At 40.6% G+C, this 18653-nt stretch overlaps 1 protein-coding gene across 1 annotated transcript; it reads left to right on the forward strand.

Moving 5' to 3' along the window:
* Window positions 1–2428: 2428 nt before the first annotated feature.
* On the forward strand, window positions 2429–5534 carry wnt1 (wingless-type MMTV integration site family, member 1). The gene is made up of 3 exons (XM_053644042.1): window positions 2429–3471; window positions 3666–3931; window positions 4032–5534. Exons 1-3 carry the CDS (start codon window positions 3159–3161, stop codon window positions 4521–4523), a joined length of 1071 nt encoding a protein of 356 aa, XP_053500017.1. The 5' UTR covers window positions 2429–3158; the 3' UTR covers window positions 4524–5534.
* Window positions 5535–18653: the final 13119 nt, after the last annotated feature.

Genomic DNA, 18653 nt, shown 5'->3' on the forward strand with positions numbered 1-18653 from the left:
AGCAGGCCATTGCGCATTGCTTGCTCGCTCTCTCTCTCTCTCTCTCTCTCTCTCTCTCTCTCTCTCTCTCTCCTTGTCATTTTAACAGTGCGGCTTGAACGTGCGACAAAAATTTCTGTCCAATATGGGCTAAATTAAACGTGGATTTATATCATGAGTGAGGAATCAGTTCCCTTCCAGATCCGATTCATGCCGTATTCTCTCTCCTAAGGTGCTGGACATTCCTGCATAGGATAAAGCAATGTGCGCCCTTGCGGCCACATTGTTATAAACTAGGTGCTTAATAATGTGTTTTAATAGCACAGCGCTGTTGAAATCTCGAGTCTGATTGATTGGTCAGAAGGTGTTGATTAATTTTCTAGAACAGCAGCTTTGACAATAGTGCTGGCTGCCAGGCAAATCACAGTGTGATATTAATGCGCTGGTGTTTCTATAGTAACACAGAGATTTCTCTATTCACAGAGATTTGTATGCCAGACGATCTACATAATCCAACACTAATAAGAAACATACTAAAAACCTGCTGTTTTTTTGTTTGTTTGTTTTTTTAAAACAAACAAAAAAAATGTATAATCATTGATATGCTGAAGCTTTCTGTAAGGAGAGATTTATTTAAAATTTATGGATGGGAGTCTCCAGTATCAGCACCCTGTAATGTTTTCCACCATGGGAAACTCTCAAGGACTTTGGTTTCTCTTGTTAACATGAAAAGTTGCATTGCTTTCTCTTATTTATTCCACGAGAGAGAAAAGACATTTAAAATGGTAATCGTTGAAAAATCACTGTAGTATACGAGGAAGAAAATATAACACATACTGTAGCACCTAATTGTGGATTATTTTCCTATAACAGCACGCTTTGTTTTAGTCCTTACTTATTGTGCACAAGGTCAGAAGCTCAAAGCAAGCTGCTCACTTCTTACATACACATCATACCTCAAGTAGGACGAGCATCTCCTGGCCAGTTCATCCCTAAATACAACCCCAATTCCAGAAAAGTTGGGATGCTGTGTAAAACGTAAATAAAAACAGAATGCAATGATTTGCAAATCTCATAAACCCATGTGTTATTCACATTTATTCATTTGACATTTGCATTTACATTCATTTTACATTTACATTTACATTCACAATAGAACATAGAAAACATATCAACTGTTTAAACTGAGGAAATGTACAATTTTAAGAAAAAATAAGGTAATTTTGAATTTGATGGCCGCAACACGTCTCAAAAAATTAGGGACGGGAGCAATAAAAAAGCCGGAAAAGTAAGTGTTACTAAAAAAAACAAACAGCTGGAGGTTAATTGGCAACAGGTCAGTAACATGATTGGGTATAAAATAATTGAGTCTTTCAGAAGTAAAGATGGGCAGAGGATCACCAATCTGCGAAAAAATGCGCATGAAATTTGTGGAACAATTTCAGAATAATGTTCCTCAATGTAAAATTGCGAAGACTATGAATATCTCATCATCTACAGTATATAATATCATCAAGAGATTCAGAGAATCTGGAGAAATCTCTGCGCGCAAGGGACAAGGGTAAAAATCAGTATTGCATGCCCGTGATCTTCAGGCCCTCAGGCGACACTGCGTTAAAAACAGGTATGATTCTGTAAAGGAAATCACTGCATGGGCTCAGAAACACCTCCAGAACTCATTGTCTGTGAACACAGTTCGCCGTGCCATCCACAAATGCTGGTTAAAGCTCTATCATGCAAAGAAGAAGCCATATGTGAACATGATCCAGAAACGCTGCCGTCTTCTCTGAGACAAAGCTCATTTAAAATGGACTGAGGCAAAGTAAAAAACTGTTCTGTGGTCAGACGAATCAAAATTTGAAATTCTTTTTGGAAACCATGGACGCTGCGTCGTCTAAACTAAAGAGAACTAAAGAGGAGCAGGACCGTCCTGCTTTTCATCAGTGCTCAGTTCAAAATCCTGCATCTCCTATGGTATGGGCAGCTTGCACATCTAGAAAGGCAACATCAATGCTGAAAGGTATATACAGGTTTTAGAGCAACATATGCTCTGCCTCTCTAAGATACTCTTTTTATACCCAATCATGTTACTGACCTGTTGCTAATTAACCTAATTAGTTGCAAAATGTTCCTCCAGCTGTTTCTTTTTAGTAACACTTACTTTTACGGCCTTTTGTTGCCACATCCTTTTTTGTGACGTTTTTCCTTAAAATGGTACATTTCCTCAGTTTAAACATTTGATATGTTTTCTGTGTTCTATTGTGAATAACATATGGGTTTATGAGATTTGCAAATCATTGCATTCTGTTTTTATTTACATTTTACAGAGCATCCCAACTTTTTTGGAATTGGGTTTGTAGTTTAAGAGCAGCAGTCCCCTATACCATTAATCTTTTTACTCTGTGGGAGCACTGCTAAAGGTGCCCTGGAGCTGGAAAGGATAGAAAAAGTGGACAGTCTCAGTCTCTAGGAGGTTACCAGTTTGGGTACTAGAAAACCCTTTAAGAAAATGGAAGTGCGAAAATTAGGCCTAAGATAAGTATAATGGAAAATTGGTTTAATATGTATTAATACAAAATTAAAAAGGTTTAGTAATAATCCTTTTAGCCGTTTTGCTAATAACCCTGTACCACAGTCGCATTAAAAGCACAGACAACTATTCTGATCAACAAATGTGAATTGACTTTAAATATCATGCAAAGAAAATGAAACGCTCAGAACCAAAAGCAGCTTTGGTGGTCAAAAGCCTTTAATAAGCTAATATGTGATTAATATTTAATGTCACTTGACATTATTTATAGACTGAGTATAGCACTGGCCCATCTCCAGTCAAGTCTAACTTAATAGTTTGTGTTCTGTATAATTACAGCCTTCTTTTATAGCATAAAATTAACATTTATTTATTAGGTCAAGGTTAAGAAAATATTTCCTGTTTTATGTGGAGGATCTTAGAAACCTTACTCCTGGCCTTCTTGGTTGTAACTGTGCTCTGTAATTTGAACATCACCACAAATAATTCACTGTACTTTTTTTATTTTATTTTTTTTTTTACACATTTAATTGTACATTCTGAGTAGAGCAATGCTACTTCAGGGAGTGAAAATGTGAAAGAATGAACATTGACAAATTATTTCACATTTCTTTCTTATTCTGCATAATCATAATGACAGAAATAAACAATGCTTGTGACATTGAGAGCGTACCTTAACGTCAGGCTTAACTTTGTCTCTTCTGCCAGGGGGATTGTGAATGTAGCATCATCCACTAACCTCCTCACCAATAGTAAGAATGTGCAATTAGCCCTGGACCCTAGCCTTGCTTTGCTAAGCCGTCGGCAGAGAAGGCTGATTCGGCAAAACCCCGGCATCCTCCATGCCATCGTGGCCGGTCTTCACACAGCCATCAAGGAGTGCAAGTGGCAGTTCCGCAACCGCCGTTGGAACTGTCCGACATCCCACACCCCTACAGTGTTTGGCAAAATCATCAACAGAGGTAAGCTTACCAGCTTGTATTTCATTCTGCACTCTTACATAATGGATCTTTTCCTCCACACGCATAAATTATTGTATTATAAAGCTACTGTACAGTGGAATTTAACCGTAAGAGCTGCTTTGACAAAATGACTTATCGATTTAGAAATATACACAGGGAATTCCTAAAGAATGATGCGGTTCTTGTTTTGTCAGGCTGCCGAGAGACGGCATTTGTGTTTGCCATCACAAGTGCTGGTGTTACCCATGCGGTGGCGCGGTCCTGTTCTGAAGGCTCTATCGAGTCGTGCACTTGTGACTACCGGAGACGAGGGCCTGGGGGTCCAGACTGGCACTGGGGAGGCTGTAGTGACAATGTCGACTTTGGCAGGATGTTTACACGGGAGTTTGTGGACTCCAGCGAGAGGGGCAGAGACCTGCGATACCTCATAAATGTACACAATAATGAGGCGGGCAGAATTGTAAGACACCGGTAATCAGTTATTAAAAAATGTTAAGCTATACTTATATGAATCAGCTAGGAGTCTAACGTTTCCCCCCAACCTTACTTTTTTCCTCCAGACAGTATCCTCAGAGATGCGTCAGGAGTGTAAGTGTCACGGGATGTCGGGCTCCTGCACTATTCGCACCTGCTGGATGCGTCTGCCCAGCTTCAGGACAGTTGGAGACTTATTAAAAGACCGTTTTGACGGTGCTTCCAGAGTGGTGTACGCCAATAAAGGCAGCAACCGGGCGTCTCATCGAGCCGACCCCCGCCACCTCCAGCCAGAGAACCCTGCTCACAAACTCCCTTCTGCGCAAGACCTCGTCTACTTTGAAAAATCACCCAACTTCTGCTCCTACAACAGCAAAATGGGTACACTTGGGACATCTGGGCGCACCTGCAACAGTTCCTCACCAGCGTTGGATGGCTGTGAGTTGCTGTGCTGTGGGAGAGGGTATAAGACCCGGATTGAGAAGATCACTGAGAGATGTCACTGCACTTTCCACTGGTGCTGCCATGTGAGCTGCCTCAACTGCACCAGTACACAGACACTGCACCAGTGCTTATAACAGTTGCAGCAGTTGGCATTGTTCCTGAGATCATCAATAGGGCATGGAAGCGGTCGATGGCTTAGATTGACCAGGGTGCAAAAACAGAGAAACTGACAGAGATTGTGTCGTAATGGGGATTAAAACATAAAGCAAATGACAAGACACGGCAAGACATACGATAATCAGCCATTTCCTTGATCTTATTTTTCTACGTCGAACAGCGCTGTCATTGAAATTGTACTGTGAGAGAAATCCTAAAAGCTGTGCATTTCTAAAGTGGTTGGGCACAAACCCTACATTTAAGCATTTACTGAAAACATTATAATAGTAGATATATAGTGTATCAAATGAAATGAATGAACTGCAATGGAGACTACTATGCACTGCTATCCACTATGGCACACAGAGAAGCTAGCCAGTTACTGAGAAGGATACAGTCCAAAAATACGTACGGATTTTGAGGCCAGAACCACCAGTCTCGGGGTTCTGCCATCTCCTCCCTCTCTTGCTCTCTGATTCTCCAGGGAGCAAGAAACTGGGAATCAGGAACTGGACACAAACTCTGACAGATGTTTCTGTGGCTAGGGAACCACAAGCATGTTCTCTCATAAACGGTGAAAAACTCCTACTGCAGGATAGTACTTTAAAATATCAGTGTGTTGTTTTCTTTAGCTGCAGCTCAGCGTTTCTTACAAAAAATATAATATTATGTCAAGTACATCTCAGGCATTTGCCGTTTCCCAATTTCTGTATAGTGTAGGAATTCTGGACTTCATCCAAATTCTTAAGATTTCCCACTCAAACTCAGCGTACTTCCCGGAAGGCTAACGATGTCCTTTCATTTTGTATTCGTACTCACTACTGTGTGGTATACCACACCGTGGTACTGATAAAGAATGGCTGCAAACAAACATTAACAAAGAGACCAGAAGTTTCTCGTAAAATGAATGAATGTAGTGACCAAACACTGAACGACACTTCTGAATTGATCCGCTTCTTGTGGGCGTACAGAGTGGCACTAATAACAGACAGCGCACAAGAAAAAAGGGCACCTGTACCACTATGTAAAATAAAATTATGATATAAGATATAAGATAATCTTGTAAATTACCTGCTACCTAGTTTACAGTGAAGCGTGGAGTGTGAAACCACAACAACTGTTTTGTATATCAGCTGGCAAAACCAAAATGTTGTAAATACTAAACATATAGATGAATATATATTTATGCTGATAAAACCTAGAAATTACGAAAATGATATAATCCAAAAGCAGAGTGAAAAAGCTAGCAATATTTTCATGTATTTCAATGTATTTTCATTCATTAACTTTTTTTAAAAATTGCGTGCTAGATCGCGAACCGATTTCGAAACAACGGCCCAGGATTTCTTTTCTCTGAAAACAAAAATGTTTTACATGCACTGAACATTGCTTTGTGTGTGTGTGTGTGTGTGTGTGTGTGTGTGTGTGTTTGAATAAAAAATATTTATTGTGATATTATAGAGAAGGGCAGTAAGAAGCAAAGTATTTTAGTATTAGAGCTTCTCAGTTTAAAATTTAGAAAAATGTTCATGTTGTTGTGAAATAGTGTAATAGTTAAATAAAGTTTATATTTTCAAGTAAAAAAAAAAGTGTCATTTGTTTTGAATATTCGATTCTGTTACTCAGTTTAATATAAAGAACATTCACTTACTTATCTCTCATTCATATCATGTTATAAAAACACAGCAAATGTGCCTTCTTTAAGATAAATCCACACTGCAAGTGCACAAGTCGATTAGATCCCTTAAACCTAAAGTCACTGCTGAAAGCACATGAGCAGGCCGCTCCACCCCAAATCCACATAAACCACAGAGAGAAAATGAGCGGTGCCAAAACACAGCGTCAATTCTATATGTTTTTACAACACCAAAGGTTTTGCTTCATTTATTTAATGTCGGTAAAAATAAAGAAATAATGACAGGACATTTTTCCCCCATCCGACTGGCGGGCGAGTGTGACCACAGGAGTTTGGATGCAGGAAGACAGTCTTCTCTCAGTCCGGCGAGGGTCGGCCAGCCAGAGAACCGCACAACCATGCTTATCCAACAGCTCACACGCCCAAAACACAGAAACAAACAGAGGCAGAGTGGCAGAGGGGAGAATACGAAGGACAGATGGACATGTCAGAAAGATGGCAAGAAGAACAGTGGCACAAAGCATCTAAGATGCAGGTATGCCTCTGAAGGATTGAATTAGGAACAGGAAGCCAGATGTCAGTGGTAGATTGATACAGAGATAGTTCAGAGAGCAAGAAGTATCTCAAGTTAGACTGCACAAAGCGCAAACCAGCGGTCAAATGACTGAGGGCTGGAGTGATGGAGAGACGAAAAGCCTAGGAGATATGAGACTAATGACAGACATATCCTCTGGCTCTATAATTATATTTATATATTTTTTAAAAGTATGCCAAGGCTGAAATTTATTATTCAGTTAACCAAAGATGTGCCGTTAAGTACATCCTAATAGCCTTGCTTGAAAGGGGAAAAAATGAACTGTGAGCTAGCAAAAATCGGTGCCGTGCAGGCCAAAAATGGATTTTAAGCCCAAGCGCCTTAGCCTAAGAGGTTGATGGGTACACATATGCTTTGGAAGGCTGAACGTGCACAAATACAGAGCATTAACCATGAGTGTGAGGAAAAGAGATGATTGGGAAAAGGGATAAAGAGACTAAATAAGGCGGCATTCCCAGGCACTGAAGGGATGAGGGAGGCAGTGGAGGGGTACTGTCATTGTGGGAGTGCTGAGGAGTCAGTGATAATTAGCTCAATTAGTGACAAAGGCAGTGTAATAAATACCGACTTAGTGTCTGGGTCCCTGCTGTCCTCTCGCTGCACGGTTTGTGATGCAGCCAGGGACTGATGGACAATTCATTAAACCGACAAAATACCCCACCGTCCAGGCGTGACGCTGCGAGTTAGCCCCCTACTGGCTTCGGCCATTGTTCTAATTGTCTGGGTTGGAGTCGCTTTCTGGCCCTCTTCTCCTTACCCCCTCCTTCGTTCTCTCCTTTCACAAAAACCCAAGGAGTTAATGCCCCTACCTAACTCCGTAAGTAGGTGATCGGCAGGTTGGGAAGAAAAAAATGGAAAGAGTTTCTTGGAAGGAGGGAGGGGTTGGGTTCTTGGTGGGATTAGGGTCCAAGGGTTGCCTGGGAGTGCGAAGACCGGCCCCGATCGGAATGTCAGAGAGATGAGTCCAGAAGCTCGGATACGGGACAAAGCGAGAGTTAATTAGGAAAGATTGAAGGGGCTGGCGACAATGGGCCGCCACCCGAGTCGAGATGAAATTGCTTCCGCGGATTATTGGGGAGCAAGTGTGTGGGTTGCGGTGACAGGGAGGGGAGACGAGGGGGTTCACGTAGGCTGGGATTGATGGCTGCCCCTCTGCTTGGGGAGCAGGGGAGCGAGCAAGGCTGACCGGCTGTTCCCACAGTCTGCTCTCCTGCAGCCACCTTTGACACGTAGGCCTGCCAGGCGGCAAGCAGGGAGGGAGGCTGGGAAAGAGAGATGTGCTGAACCGAAGCACAAAAAAAACATGAGCCTTCAAAAAAACATAAATTCATCATTTCTATCAGTGCAAGGAGAGTGATGAGACAAGTGAAGAAAAATGAAGATGGAGAGAAAGAGAAGGAAGCTTAGATGAAGACACCAGAAATGCAAAGATAGATGTCAGAAATTGGACTTTTCTTCTTGTATATTTGTTGGAGTGGAGGAGAAGATTGATTAACTACCCAAAAGAAGCTCAATATCTTTTTTGACTTCAGAAAACAATAAAACCCCAATTTAATAATGTGTCTCAAAAGGAGCCTTGAGAAGCAACTTAACAAAAAAGAACCAGCAGTGGTTTGGTGCTAATTGAATAATTGCATAAATTAAATCAATTCCTATGTGCCAAAAGACTAAACCACATTACTCTGGACTGAGTAGATGTTGACTGAACATATTTCAGAAGGCCACTTTTATTCAGAGTTTCCACTGGTGCTTCTATTAGCAGAGATTTTTCAGAAGTGGTCTCAGGGGAGAAAACAGATCAGTTATAGTAGGTATGTTTGGAGACATGAGTTATTTATATTGATCTTTCTAAAATGCGATCATGATGACCAGGCCAAGAGTCCTTCTTAAAATTCCTTTAAAATCCTGAAAGATTGTTTTCCCTGGTGAGGCACTGGGTCATCGCAGGAGTTGAGGGGCTGCAGGGTAGAAATGGGCCAAACAGGGTGTGTGGAATGTGACCACATTTTGTGTCACCACACTGAATAACACACGCTGTGCAGCGGTCGGAGAGGGCTGATCAGAAGTGTGGCGAAGTCGGTTTTAGCAGAGCTGGTGTTTCCTCCCAAGGCCTGCGGAAAAGGAAAATCCTGGAGGCAGTGAGACGCAAAATCCTGACGCTCTGTGGTTTCACCCCTCTGACGAGAGGGGTTTCGGTGGCACAGTGCGCTCTGGATTATGTTATGTATAATTTGTGAGGCAGTGATAATTGGGAGGTGTGGAAGTGCTGTGGTGCGTGGGTTGGGGAGTGCCCAGGCACAGCAGCTGGGCAATAGGCCGGGTCCAGGAGAGCTGAACTCTACAGACTGCCTGACCCTCTCAGCAGATGGTGGCTCCAAAGAAACTGCCACCACACAGCACAATGGCTTTGCCCTTGTAACATCTCCATCATTCTCTCAGACTCTCCGCCATGCTGCCGAGGAACACCCAGCACCCATAGTAGGCATGACAATGTATTTAAAATGCCATTCAATAATAACTAAAGTCTCAAGTGATGAATGCACATCATCTATTTTTTTTTTTTTGGTTGTTAATAAACCAAATTAATAAATCAACAGAGAAAACCGTTTTTGTTCTCCGTAATATTGGCCCTTTATCCTTGAAATAAAACTACTGAGTTATTGTGATAATTATGAGAATGAGCAGATGAGAAAAATCCCAAGCATAATTGTGGCAAAAGAGTGTTGTTTTAATGTTCATGGTGACCATTAGAGAATTTGAAGCTATAAAAAGTCATAAAGCATTTTCCACATTCATAAGACTTCAGAGATCAAGCTCACAAATAAAACATTTTACTGTTGTGCTGCATGCCTCTGATTAAGGATACTAAAAGAGGTTTAAAAATCAGTGTGAGAGAGACAAAAAAAGAGATTTCTCATTCAGTATATGAGGCCAGAAACTCTCAAACTGTTGCTTTCCCGTGGATGTGCTTGCTGTGCTTAGGGAGTGAGTGGGGGATGTGGACAGACCGCTGGACCACACCGAGCGACCATGCTGACGTCTGTGGTTAAGCCTCAACACCCTGAGGACCACTGCATAAACGCTGCCCAAACTACAGCACAACATCCCTGGATAAACCCAGTGTAAAGAGTTTGGTCTTCTTGTGCGAGTGTCTGTGAAGGTGTCTGTGGACTTATGGTGTAAGTTACTTAAGAAATAACACACAATATGCCATGCTGAAAATAATCCAGGCCATGGTGGTGTGATACCATCTGACATGAAGTGGAGAGCCGTTACCACCCGAAAGTGGATTCCTTTCCAACCCAAAGTGTGTTATTTCTCTTACACCACAGCAATTTGCCAAGGATTATACATTTTTCATTTCTTAATAAATGAAACATTGTGTTTTTAGACCATTTATAGCTACATTTTATGTTATGCTTATGCAACATCCACAAGACAATTTAGTTCCTATTATCACTTACATTATGGCACCTATTCACAGCCCCAGCCTTCTCAATAAGACAAAAAAAAAAAAATACACCGTTTCTGATGTTAAAGAGAAATAACTGTAAAAGAGAAAACTGTTAAAGAGCAAAGTCTGTCCTGAAGACTTTAATGTGACTATTTACAAAGCACTGACACTGGAGACTCCTTCCATATAGATTACATAATCAGCTCTTAACAAAAAGCTCCACCCTATCAAAGATCATTTTTCTTCCTTTTTTTTTATGAAAAGCCTTGCATGCTTAATACATTTGTGGCAAACATCAGCTGATAGATACAATTTCCACATCTTCAAGGGGGATAAGAAAAGGTTTCCACAGATTTGTGTGATCTGCAGACTAAGTAGACTAGGTTTAGAGTAAACTGCATCATTTTTCCGTATTACAGCCCTGGGGTTTTCATTTGTAATCATATTATTCCCGTTGCATATACAGTACTCCGTTCTATGCAGTAAAAATGTGACACTTGGAAAGAATAAACAAAATCTATACATTGATTTCATGAACAACCTAAAGAACAATACACAAATTACTAGAGATGCACCGATGTATCGGCCGATAATTGGTATCGGCTATCGGTTTCATGCTATCGGCTATCGGTTTAAAAATATCCTATGATCGGGGCTGATTATATCCTGTCAATCAAAGAGGGCGGGAAAACACATCGATTTTGTGCTGTGTGTAAAGATGATGTCTCTTGTGTGGAATGACGACAAAACTGTAGTTTGTAATCTCTGTAAGCTATGCACCGCTAAAATTTTACACCGGAAGTGAGCAGCAGTGAAGCGGGAGTTTCGGTGTCAAGTTTATTTATTTATTTTTTGCCATGCTGCTCAAGCTGAATTAAAGTGCCAGTGCACCGTTGAAAGATTTAAATGAAGATGAGTTGACAAAAAACTAGTATATATTGCACAGAGAATATATTTGTAGAGTAGTACATTTCATATCCAGTTAATGTTCATATATAAAAAAGCTGATATTATATATTACCAGTTTGATGTTCAGTGATAAAGTAGAAATGTTTTTGTTTGTGGTGAGTGAATGTGAGTCTAACCGGAGGTTTTTTACAATTCAGGTCGATGTTAATATGAATTGATAACATTCAATAAGTTAAGAAATCTTACTTTAATCTTCAGAATTTAGTTCATGTGTTAATGTTAATTTGAGTAATGTGTTTTCTGTTTATGAGACCAGTTACTGTCACGTTGCAGCAAACTCACAACTACAGTTCGCAGAATGCAGTGCCAACTACAAACATGGCCGACGGGAACTACACTTCCCGGCCATGCACGTGCTCCAGTTCGCCGGAGTACTGAGTGCTAACACCTGTGCTTCATCATAGGTTATATAAGGCCTCGTTAACTTCAGCTCTTCGCGAAGTAAATGCTCAGCTGCCTTTCACCTGACGTTAACTAAGCCTTCGTTCATGTTTTGGAATTCTACGGTTTTTGGAGTTTTTCGCTTGCCCTTGGATTACGTTTTCCTGTATAGCCCAGTTTGTATTGTTCGCCCGATCGCCTGTCCTTCTGCTAGCTTCCGCATTTCGTCCTCCGCCTGACCTCAGTACTCCTGTCCTGTTCGTCCGCGCTTGCGTCCAACAAGGTAACATAACAGTTACTGTTAAACAACTTGTCGAAATGGAGCGAATAATGTTTTTGTTTGCATTTCCTTCAGAATTGCAGAATTAATTATTATTAATTTAAAAGAAGGTATAAAAGGCAGAACTATCGGTTATCTGTATCAGCCGATATCACTCTGAATAATCGGTTATCGGTATCGGCCGATATCACTCTGAATAATCGGTTATCGGTATCGGCCGATATCACTCTGAATAATCGGTTATCGGTATCGGCCGATATCACTCTGAATAATCGGTTATCGGTATCGGCTGAGAAATTTAGTATCGGTGCATCTCTACAAATTACCAATCACTACAAAACTGCAGCGCAAACAACAGGAAAACCACACCACTTTATATGTTATCTACTATAATGTAACCATTTCCTGCTCTTGGGCTCTGAGTGATAACATTCAATACCTTGATTGTATTCTTGTTGGGAGAGGTTTACATAATGTAACCAGTCAATCATTTAACAATTTTGCCTCGCACCCCCGGGGTTGTGGGTTTGATTCCCACCTGTGCCTTGTGTGCGTGGAGTTTGCATGTTCTCCTCATGCTTCGGGAGTTTCCTCCCCCAGTTCAAAGACATGCGTTGTTGGCTGATTTCCATGTCCAAATTGTCTGTAGTATGTGAATATGTGTGTGTGTGTGTGTGTGCGATTGCGCCTTGCGATGGATTGGCACCCCACCCAGGGTGTCCCCCAGCTTGTGCTCTGAGTCCCCTGGGATAGACTCCAGGCTCTCCATGACCCTATGTAAGATAAGCAGTATGGAAAATGGATGGATGGATGGATGGATGGAACCAATCAATCATGGGTTTTCTTTTGTTTTCTTTTTACTGTTCTCATTCGAATAAACCTGGCACTGGTGTTCGGATGGTTTTTATTCTGAGATATGTTCATGCTGTATGGTAGTTGTATTGCATTTTGAACATGAAATAAACTGTCATGAATGCAAGGTTTCAGCAGAGTGATGTGTGAATAGTTTTGAAAAAGTGAATGCTACACTCCCCCCCCCACACACACATCTTAGCAACAGTTATCTTTGATCTTTTTATAGCTTTAGACAAGTTTAAATATTTATTCAGTTGCTGATTGTAGTCAGTCGTTTTAGCAAATAAACAAAGCCCAAAAGTAGGTTATGCCATTATTAATCACAGGATAAAAGTTGCATGAAGTGAACTTCAGCTCAATCTGCTCATCACATGGTGAGAGTCATCACCCTAAATCATCACCAAGAGGGGGGAAATGTCTTATAACACTGACATCTCTAAATCAGAGCAGATGATAAAAAATGAGGTTGTCTACTTATTAAATCCTGTTCTGCACCACATTCCTTTCAAGCCTTTAACACGGTTTGACTTGAGCCAATTTCTCATATAGTGTACTGTATAGTCTGCACTACACTACTGCACTTTGCTTACCCACCTAACTCTTCACGTATCCTGCTTTGCATACATTATTACTGTTCTCCTCACTACTCACAATTACTACTTTTTGTATTATACTTTTCTCTTACCTCCACTATATTCTTATTTATCTAACAGTATAGTTTGTGATAATAAATATAAATCTATATCTAAATCTATACTTCAAGACTCTTGTCTGTCTTGGCATTCAGATGGAGGAATGACCTTCCCCCGGCTGTCTGAACAGCTGAGTCACTGGCTGAAGACCGACCTCTTCACTAATTTTATTAACAGAGCATTGATGTGTACTTATTTTCTGAAGTCTATTAACTCGTAGTATTTCCTTTCTAACAGGTTTTTAGCTTGACTCTGACTCTTCGTATTTTCATGAGGATCTGTTTTCGATGAAGACCATAAAGCACTTCTCTGGAGAAAAAAAAAAGGTCTGTCAAATTCTGTAAATGTCGAATTCGGTAAATGTAAATGCTGAAGAATTCACATCTAGCAAACGACCTTCATGTGATGTTTAGATGGTGAAATGCCAACTCCCATCCATTAATTCAATTCAATTTTATTTATATACCACTTTTAACAATGAACATTGTCACAAAGCAGATTTAGAGAATCTGGATATGAAATTTACATTTAAATGTATCCCTAATGATAAAACCAGAGGCAACGATCACAAGGAAACACCTCTCCAGGGGCAAATGGGAGAAACCTGGAGAGGAGCCCTACTCAAAAGGGAAACCATCCTCATTTGGGTGACACCAGATAGTGTGATTATAAATCATTTCTCTTCTATAACTTCGTACTATAAAGTCAAGCAGTACTAAAAGGCACTTAAGTATGATTATCATTATCAATGTACGAGAGTGATGGCTAACACGTGCCGAGACACATGAACCCAACCACCTGCTGCATAACACACTCGGAGGAAAGTGATATCTGCCCTCTTCCAAATACATGAGCTCACAGATGCTCGAGATTGGCTAGTGTCAGTGTGATTGACAGGAGAGAGAATATGCCATCCCATAGAGCATGGCCAATTTTGCTCTCTTGTACTCATGGATGGCTGTGGCATCGCAGGATTCAAACTTGCGATCTCTCAATAATAGGGTAAACACATTTCTACTGCGCTACTCAGGAGAGCCCATGTCTGCTATCTTGGCCATTAAGTGCTTTATCTAGATGAGTGGTCACCAACCCTGTTAATGGAGATTTACCTTTCTGAAGACTTTAGCTCCAAGCATAATCGTGCCCACCTGACTGTCTAAAGAAGAAGAAGTTCTTGATCAACTAAAACTGGTGTGTTAGATTTTGGCTGGAGATGAAACCTGTAGGAATGTAGATCTCAAGGAAGAGGGTTGGTGACAACTGGTCTAGATCAAGGAGCACAATTTTATTCCCAGCACAGTTTGCTGACTTCACTAAACCTGGCTTTTGTGTCAGAAATCTTTTAGCAGGAAACACAACAAATTGTGCTGGACTCTGGACCTTGGACGACTGATTTTCTGCACACAAGCAACAAAAAGAAGTTGAACACAAGGGAAAACAGTGCTGTGTGTTTTGGTTTTAATTATTGCCTGTTTTTACAGCACAGTGGGCGAGTCCTCAACTGTGACACACGAGCAGAAGAATGTTTATTTGCTAGCAGTTTAGGAGCAGAGTGGGTTACAGGAACACTGACACATTCCCATGTCACCATCGCTCTCTTTCTCTTTCTATGCGTGTGTGTGTGTGTGTCTCAGGCCACTGCAGTGCTACTGCCTGACACATTATGAGCTGAAATGACATTGACATCATAATCATGCGGTTTAAATTTCAATTACACGTTTCATCCCTTGTGAAGTGACTAACCTCGATGAGAATGAGCTGACTATTGCAGGGGGTGGAAAGATTGGTACCACAAGTACACATTAACTCTGCATGAGTAGTACATGAGTGGATGAGAATTTGATTGCAAGTATCTTTTCAACACGTGTTGTCCCAGCCGTGAACCATTCAGCATCTGGAAGTCGAACCAACCGAGTCAAGGAAATGTTTCCTCAGGCACCTGCATGCTGACAACCAACCACAGGAGTCTAAGATCCAACTTGATTTAAAAATAAAAAAAACAGAAAAAAAAAAAGTTCTCCTCTGTGGATGCGCACACATGATAGACGCACCTCAACTTGTCCCGGTCATGCGCTTGCTCATTGCACAGTGTACCAATTTCCATTGTACTTGTTTCACACAGCACATCATTTCCATGATTCTTTTAGATCTGATTTGTCTGACTCTGGTCCTGGGCAATTCCGTGCCAGGTTAGCCTTATTCTGGAAAAAAAAAAATTGCAAGTGCAGGACTATGTCTATACTTAATTATGTTCATTTTAGTTTATTTTTAATTCCTAGTTCAGCTTTTTCATACAACAGTTTCATACAACCGTCCCACCATTCAATCTAAAAGATGGATGCCATAGAAGAACCTTCCGGTACATGATTCTTTAACTTTTGTTTTTTGGTTTTTTTTTGCTGTACATACATAAAATACTAAATAAACAAATTAAAATTGTAATGGTCTTCTCTAGTATCATCGCTCTGAAGACCTGGCAACTCAGTTTGTAAGAGGACTATACCACTTTCAGTTACACCACTGAGTGATTTCACAAATTTTGGGTAATGATAAAAAAGATTATTAGTTAAATCGATACAGCAATATAATTTCATGCTTTCATTTTTTCCGTATTTTGCAGCCATAATGTTTAGGTCATGTCAAAATCTGTCTTGCCATTATGTACAGAATAAAACACTAGGCGTTGTCCTGTTAAAGTAAACTAATCAACATGAGGAGTTGGGGGTTCAAATCTCGCCTCCACCCTGTGTGCACAGAGTTTGCATGTTCTCCCCATGATTCAGGGGTTTCCTCTAGGTACTCCGGTTTCCTCCACCAGTCCAAAGACAGGTGCTGTAGGCTGATTGGCATTTCAAAACTGTCCGTAGTGTGTGAATGTGTGTGATTGTGCCCTGCGATGGGTTGGCACCCCGTTCAGGATGTCGCCCGCCTCGTGCCCCGAGTTCCCCGAGATAGGCTCCAGGCTCCTCGTGACCCTGTGTAGGATTGTGGTACAGGAAATGGATGGATGGATGTTGGTTATGGTGTGAGTGATACTGTTTCTACCTCGGCACATCCGAAGTGTTTTATTACACTAACACCACAGCAATGCTGTACTTTTTAACCATTTATAGCTAACCATTTGAACCACTTTTAACCATTTATAGCCATTTAAAGCTGTGAAACATCCACAAGACGAGTTAGTTCCTGTATCACTTATGCTATAGCAGCTATAAGAGTCATTCCCTCACCAGCCTCTATTTGTTTTCTCTCTTGAAGTTATTAAGCTTGCCATGTTACAGAGAAACCACAAAGCACTACCTCCTCTGGCCTGAAGTTTTTTCTTCCCTGTCGGAAAACAAAGTAACAGCTTTACTCCTGACAATCAGCAATTTCATAATTCCTAATAACATGTCGACCGTCACAGTATCAAGGAGTATCAAACTAACAAAATGTCTTGATATAACTCGTGAAAATTCACTGATGTCTGATTTAATCCTCTGTGAAAGTCCAACATCATAACTCCACCTGGCAGTGATAGACGTTTTCATTTCCTCCTCACAAAAAGTTATCTGCTGACCTCTAGTGGCGCCGTTTGGTAACTGCATTTGTTTACATTTCTGAGGTTCTGGTCCTTACTCTTCCCGTACGAGCTAAATCTCTGTTATCCAGACTGTTCTTATGTTAATTTATGTTCATATTCTTTGTTAAAGATTAACTTTTCATGACTAAACTCACAAATAATGTACACGGTCGAATTTAATAAGATGTCAGAAACATTTTGGATGTGATAGATATATATATATATAGATAGATAGATAGAAACTCTGCAGCGTTAAAGTAGTGGTACAAAAAAGACAAAGAATTACAGATAACCATAAATACAGTAAGACAGCACAGTGGTGGTGGGGGGGGGGGGGGGTTATCTAATGGAAATCTGGGGCTGGGGGTAAACAAACTTGTAAACAAGGCACTTAGATATTGAGGGTTATGGTTATGAAAAACTCTTTCTACACAATTCAATATATACCCCAAGAATTTGATACAGTCCAAGGAACTACAAATAGGGATTTCGCTCATTACGACATACTGTAATGACAGAGTGGTGTGATGTGGCCCTAAGATTATGACTACGTCCCAATTCGCCTCCTATCCGTCCTAAATAGAATAAGTGCGTCCCAAATCATTGAAGTGTTGAAGTGAGTATCCCAGAGGTTCCCGGATGGTCTACTATTTTTGGTAGATTTATGGATCCCTGGACACTTTTTCAGCTAATATTGCCCACAACTCATTACATGAGGGAGGAGGAGTTTTGTGACGATTTGAATTTGATTTGCTTCACCGAATTAGGCCTGCAAACATGGCAAACATGTAACGTCGGCGATGCATATTTTAGGGAGGTGTAAATTAAATGTGGAAAAATAAATCAAGGGAACGTAAATTAAATTATATAGTATAAATTATATAAGGAATAACGAATTAAGAAAAGCTGCAATGCAGCATGGAGTTGTTTACAGTGAAAGTGTGCATAACTATGCAACAACTCACTCTTCCTTTACACGACATGTTCGTATGTCCCAGTACTCGGATACTCCTTTGCTACACGCTCAAAAGTATGTACTTTTTCAAACTGGAGTGCAGCATATGTGAAGGGTCCACCATAAAAGTCCTGTGTAAGTTGTTACTATATCAACGGTAAGCTAAGGCGTTAGAATAATATACATATGAACGACTGTCCAACTGCTGTAATAGAAAATCAAGCGACACCTTCTGACCAATCAGATTCGAGGATTCAAGAGCGCTGTCATATAAACGCCTTTAGTAATTCCTGCATCCCTTAGTTTCCGGTACTGAACTCGCAACCTCCTTGGATGAACCAGAGGACAGCTAATTTTAGTGACTGATTAAAATAATCGAGTCAACGCTTCGTTGTATCGTTAAAGCGATTCAGGAGTGTTTCAGTGCCATTTAGATACATTAGATAATTAACCGGGGTAAAAAAAAAATCACGCTCATAGAATACACGTACTTACTAATCAACCGAGTTAACTATCAAGTACTTCCTGTTTTGTCGGAAATGATTATGAATTAAGTAGTTTACACGTTGAGAGGTAGCGATAGAAATGTAAAAAAACAAACAAAAAAACAACAACAACAACAAAAAAAACCTCACTTAGTGGAGTTGTTACGTGCCAGGGAGTTTGATGATTTTTAGTCAGGCAGATACGACAGCTACCAAAGGGTGCTTGGCATGCAGGATGTGCACG

The sequence above is a fragment of the Ictalurus furcatus genome, chromosome 15 (genome assembly GCF_023375685.1).
Source record: "Ictalurus furcatus strain D&B chromosome 15, Billie_1.0, whole genome shotgun sequence".
In the NCBI taxonomy this organism is placed as follows: Eukaryota; Metazoa; Chordata; class Actinopteri; order Siluriformes; family Ictaluridae; genus Ictalurus; species Ictalurus furcatus.

Bases quoted from the DNA above. Each gene is read 5' to 3' on its own strand.
- wnt1 (XM_053644042.1), top strand. From the start codon at position 3,159: ATGCTTGTGACATTGAGAGCGTACCTTAACGTCAGGCTTAACTTTGTC. The intron at 3,472-3,665 runs GTAAGCTTACCA...TTGTTTTGTCAG, and splicing joins TGGCAAAATCATCAACAGAG to GCTGCCGAGAGACGGCATTT. The intron at 3,932-4,031 runs GTAAGACACCGG...TTTTTCCTCCAG, and splicing joins ATAATGAGGCGGGCAGAATT to ACAGTATCCTCAGAGATGCG.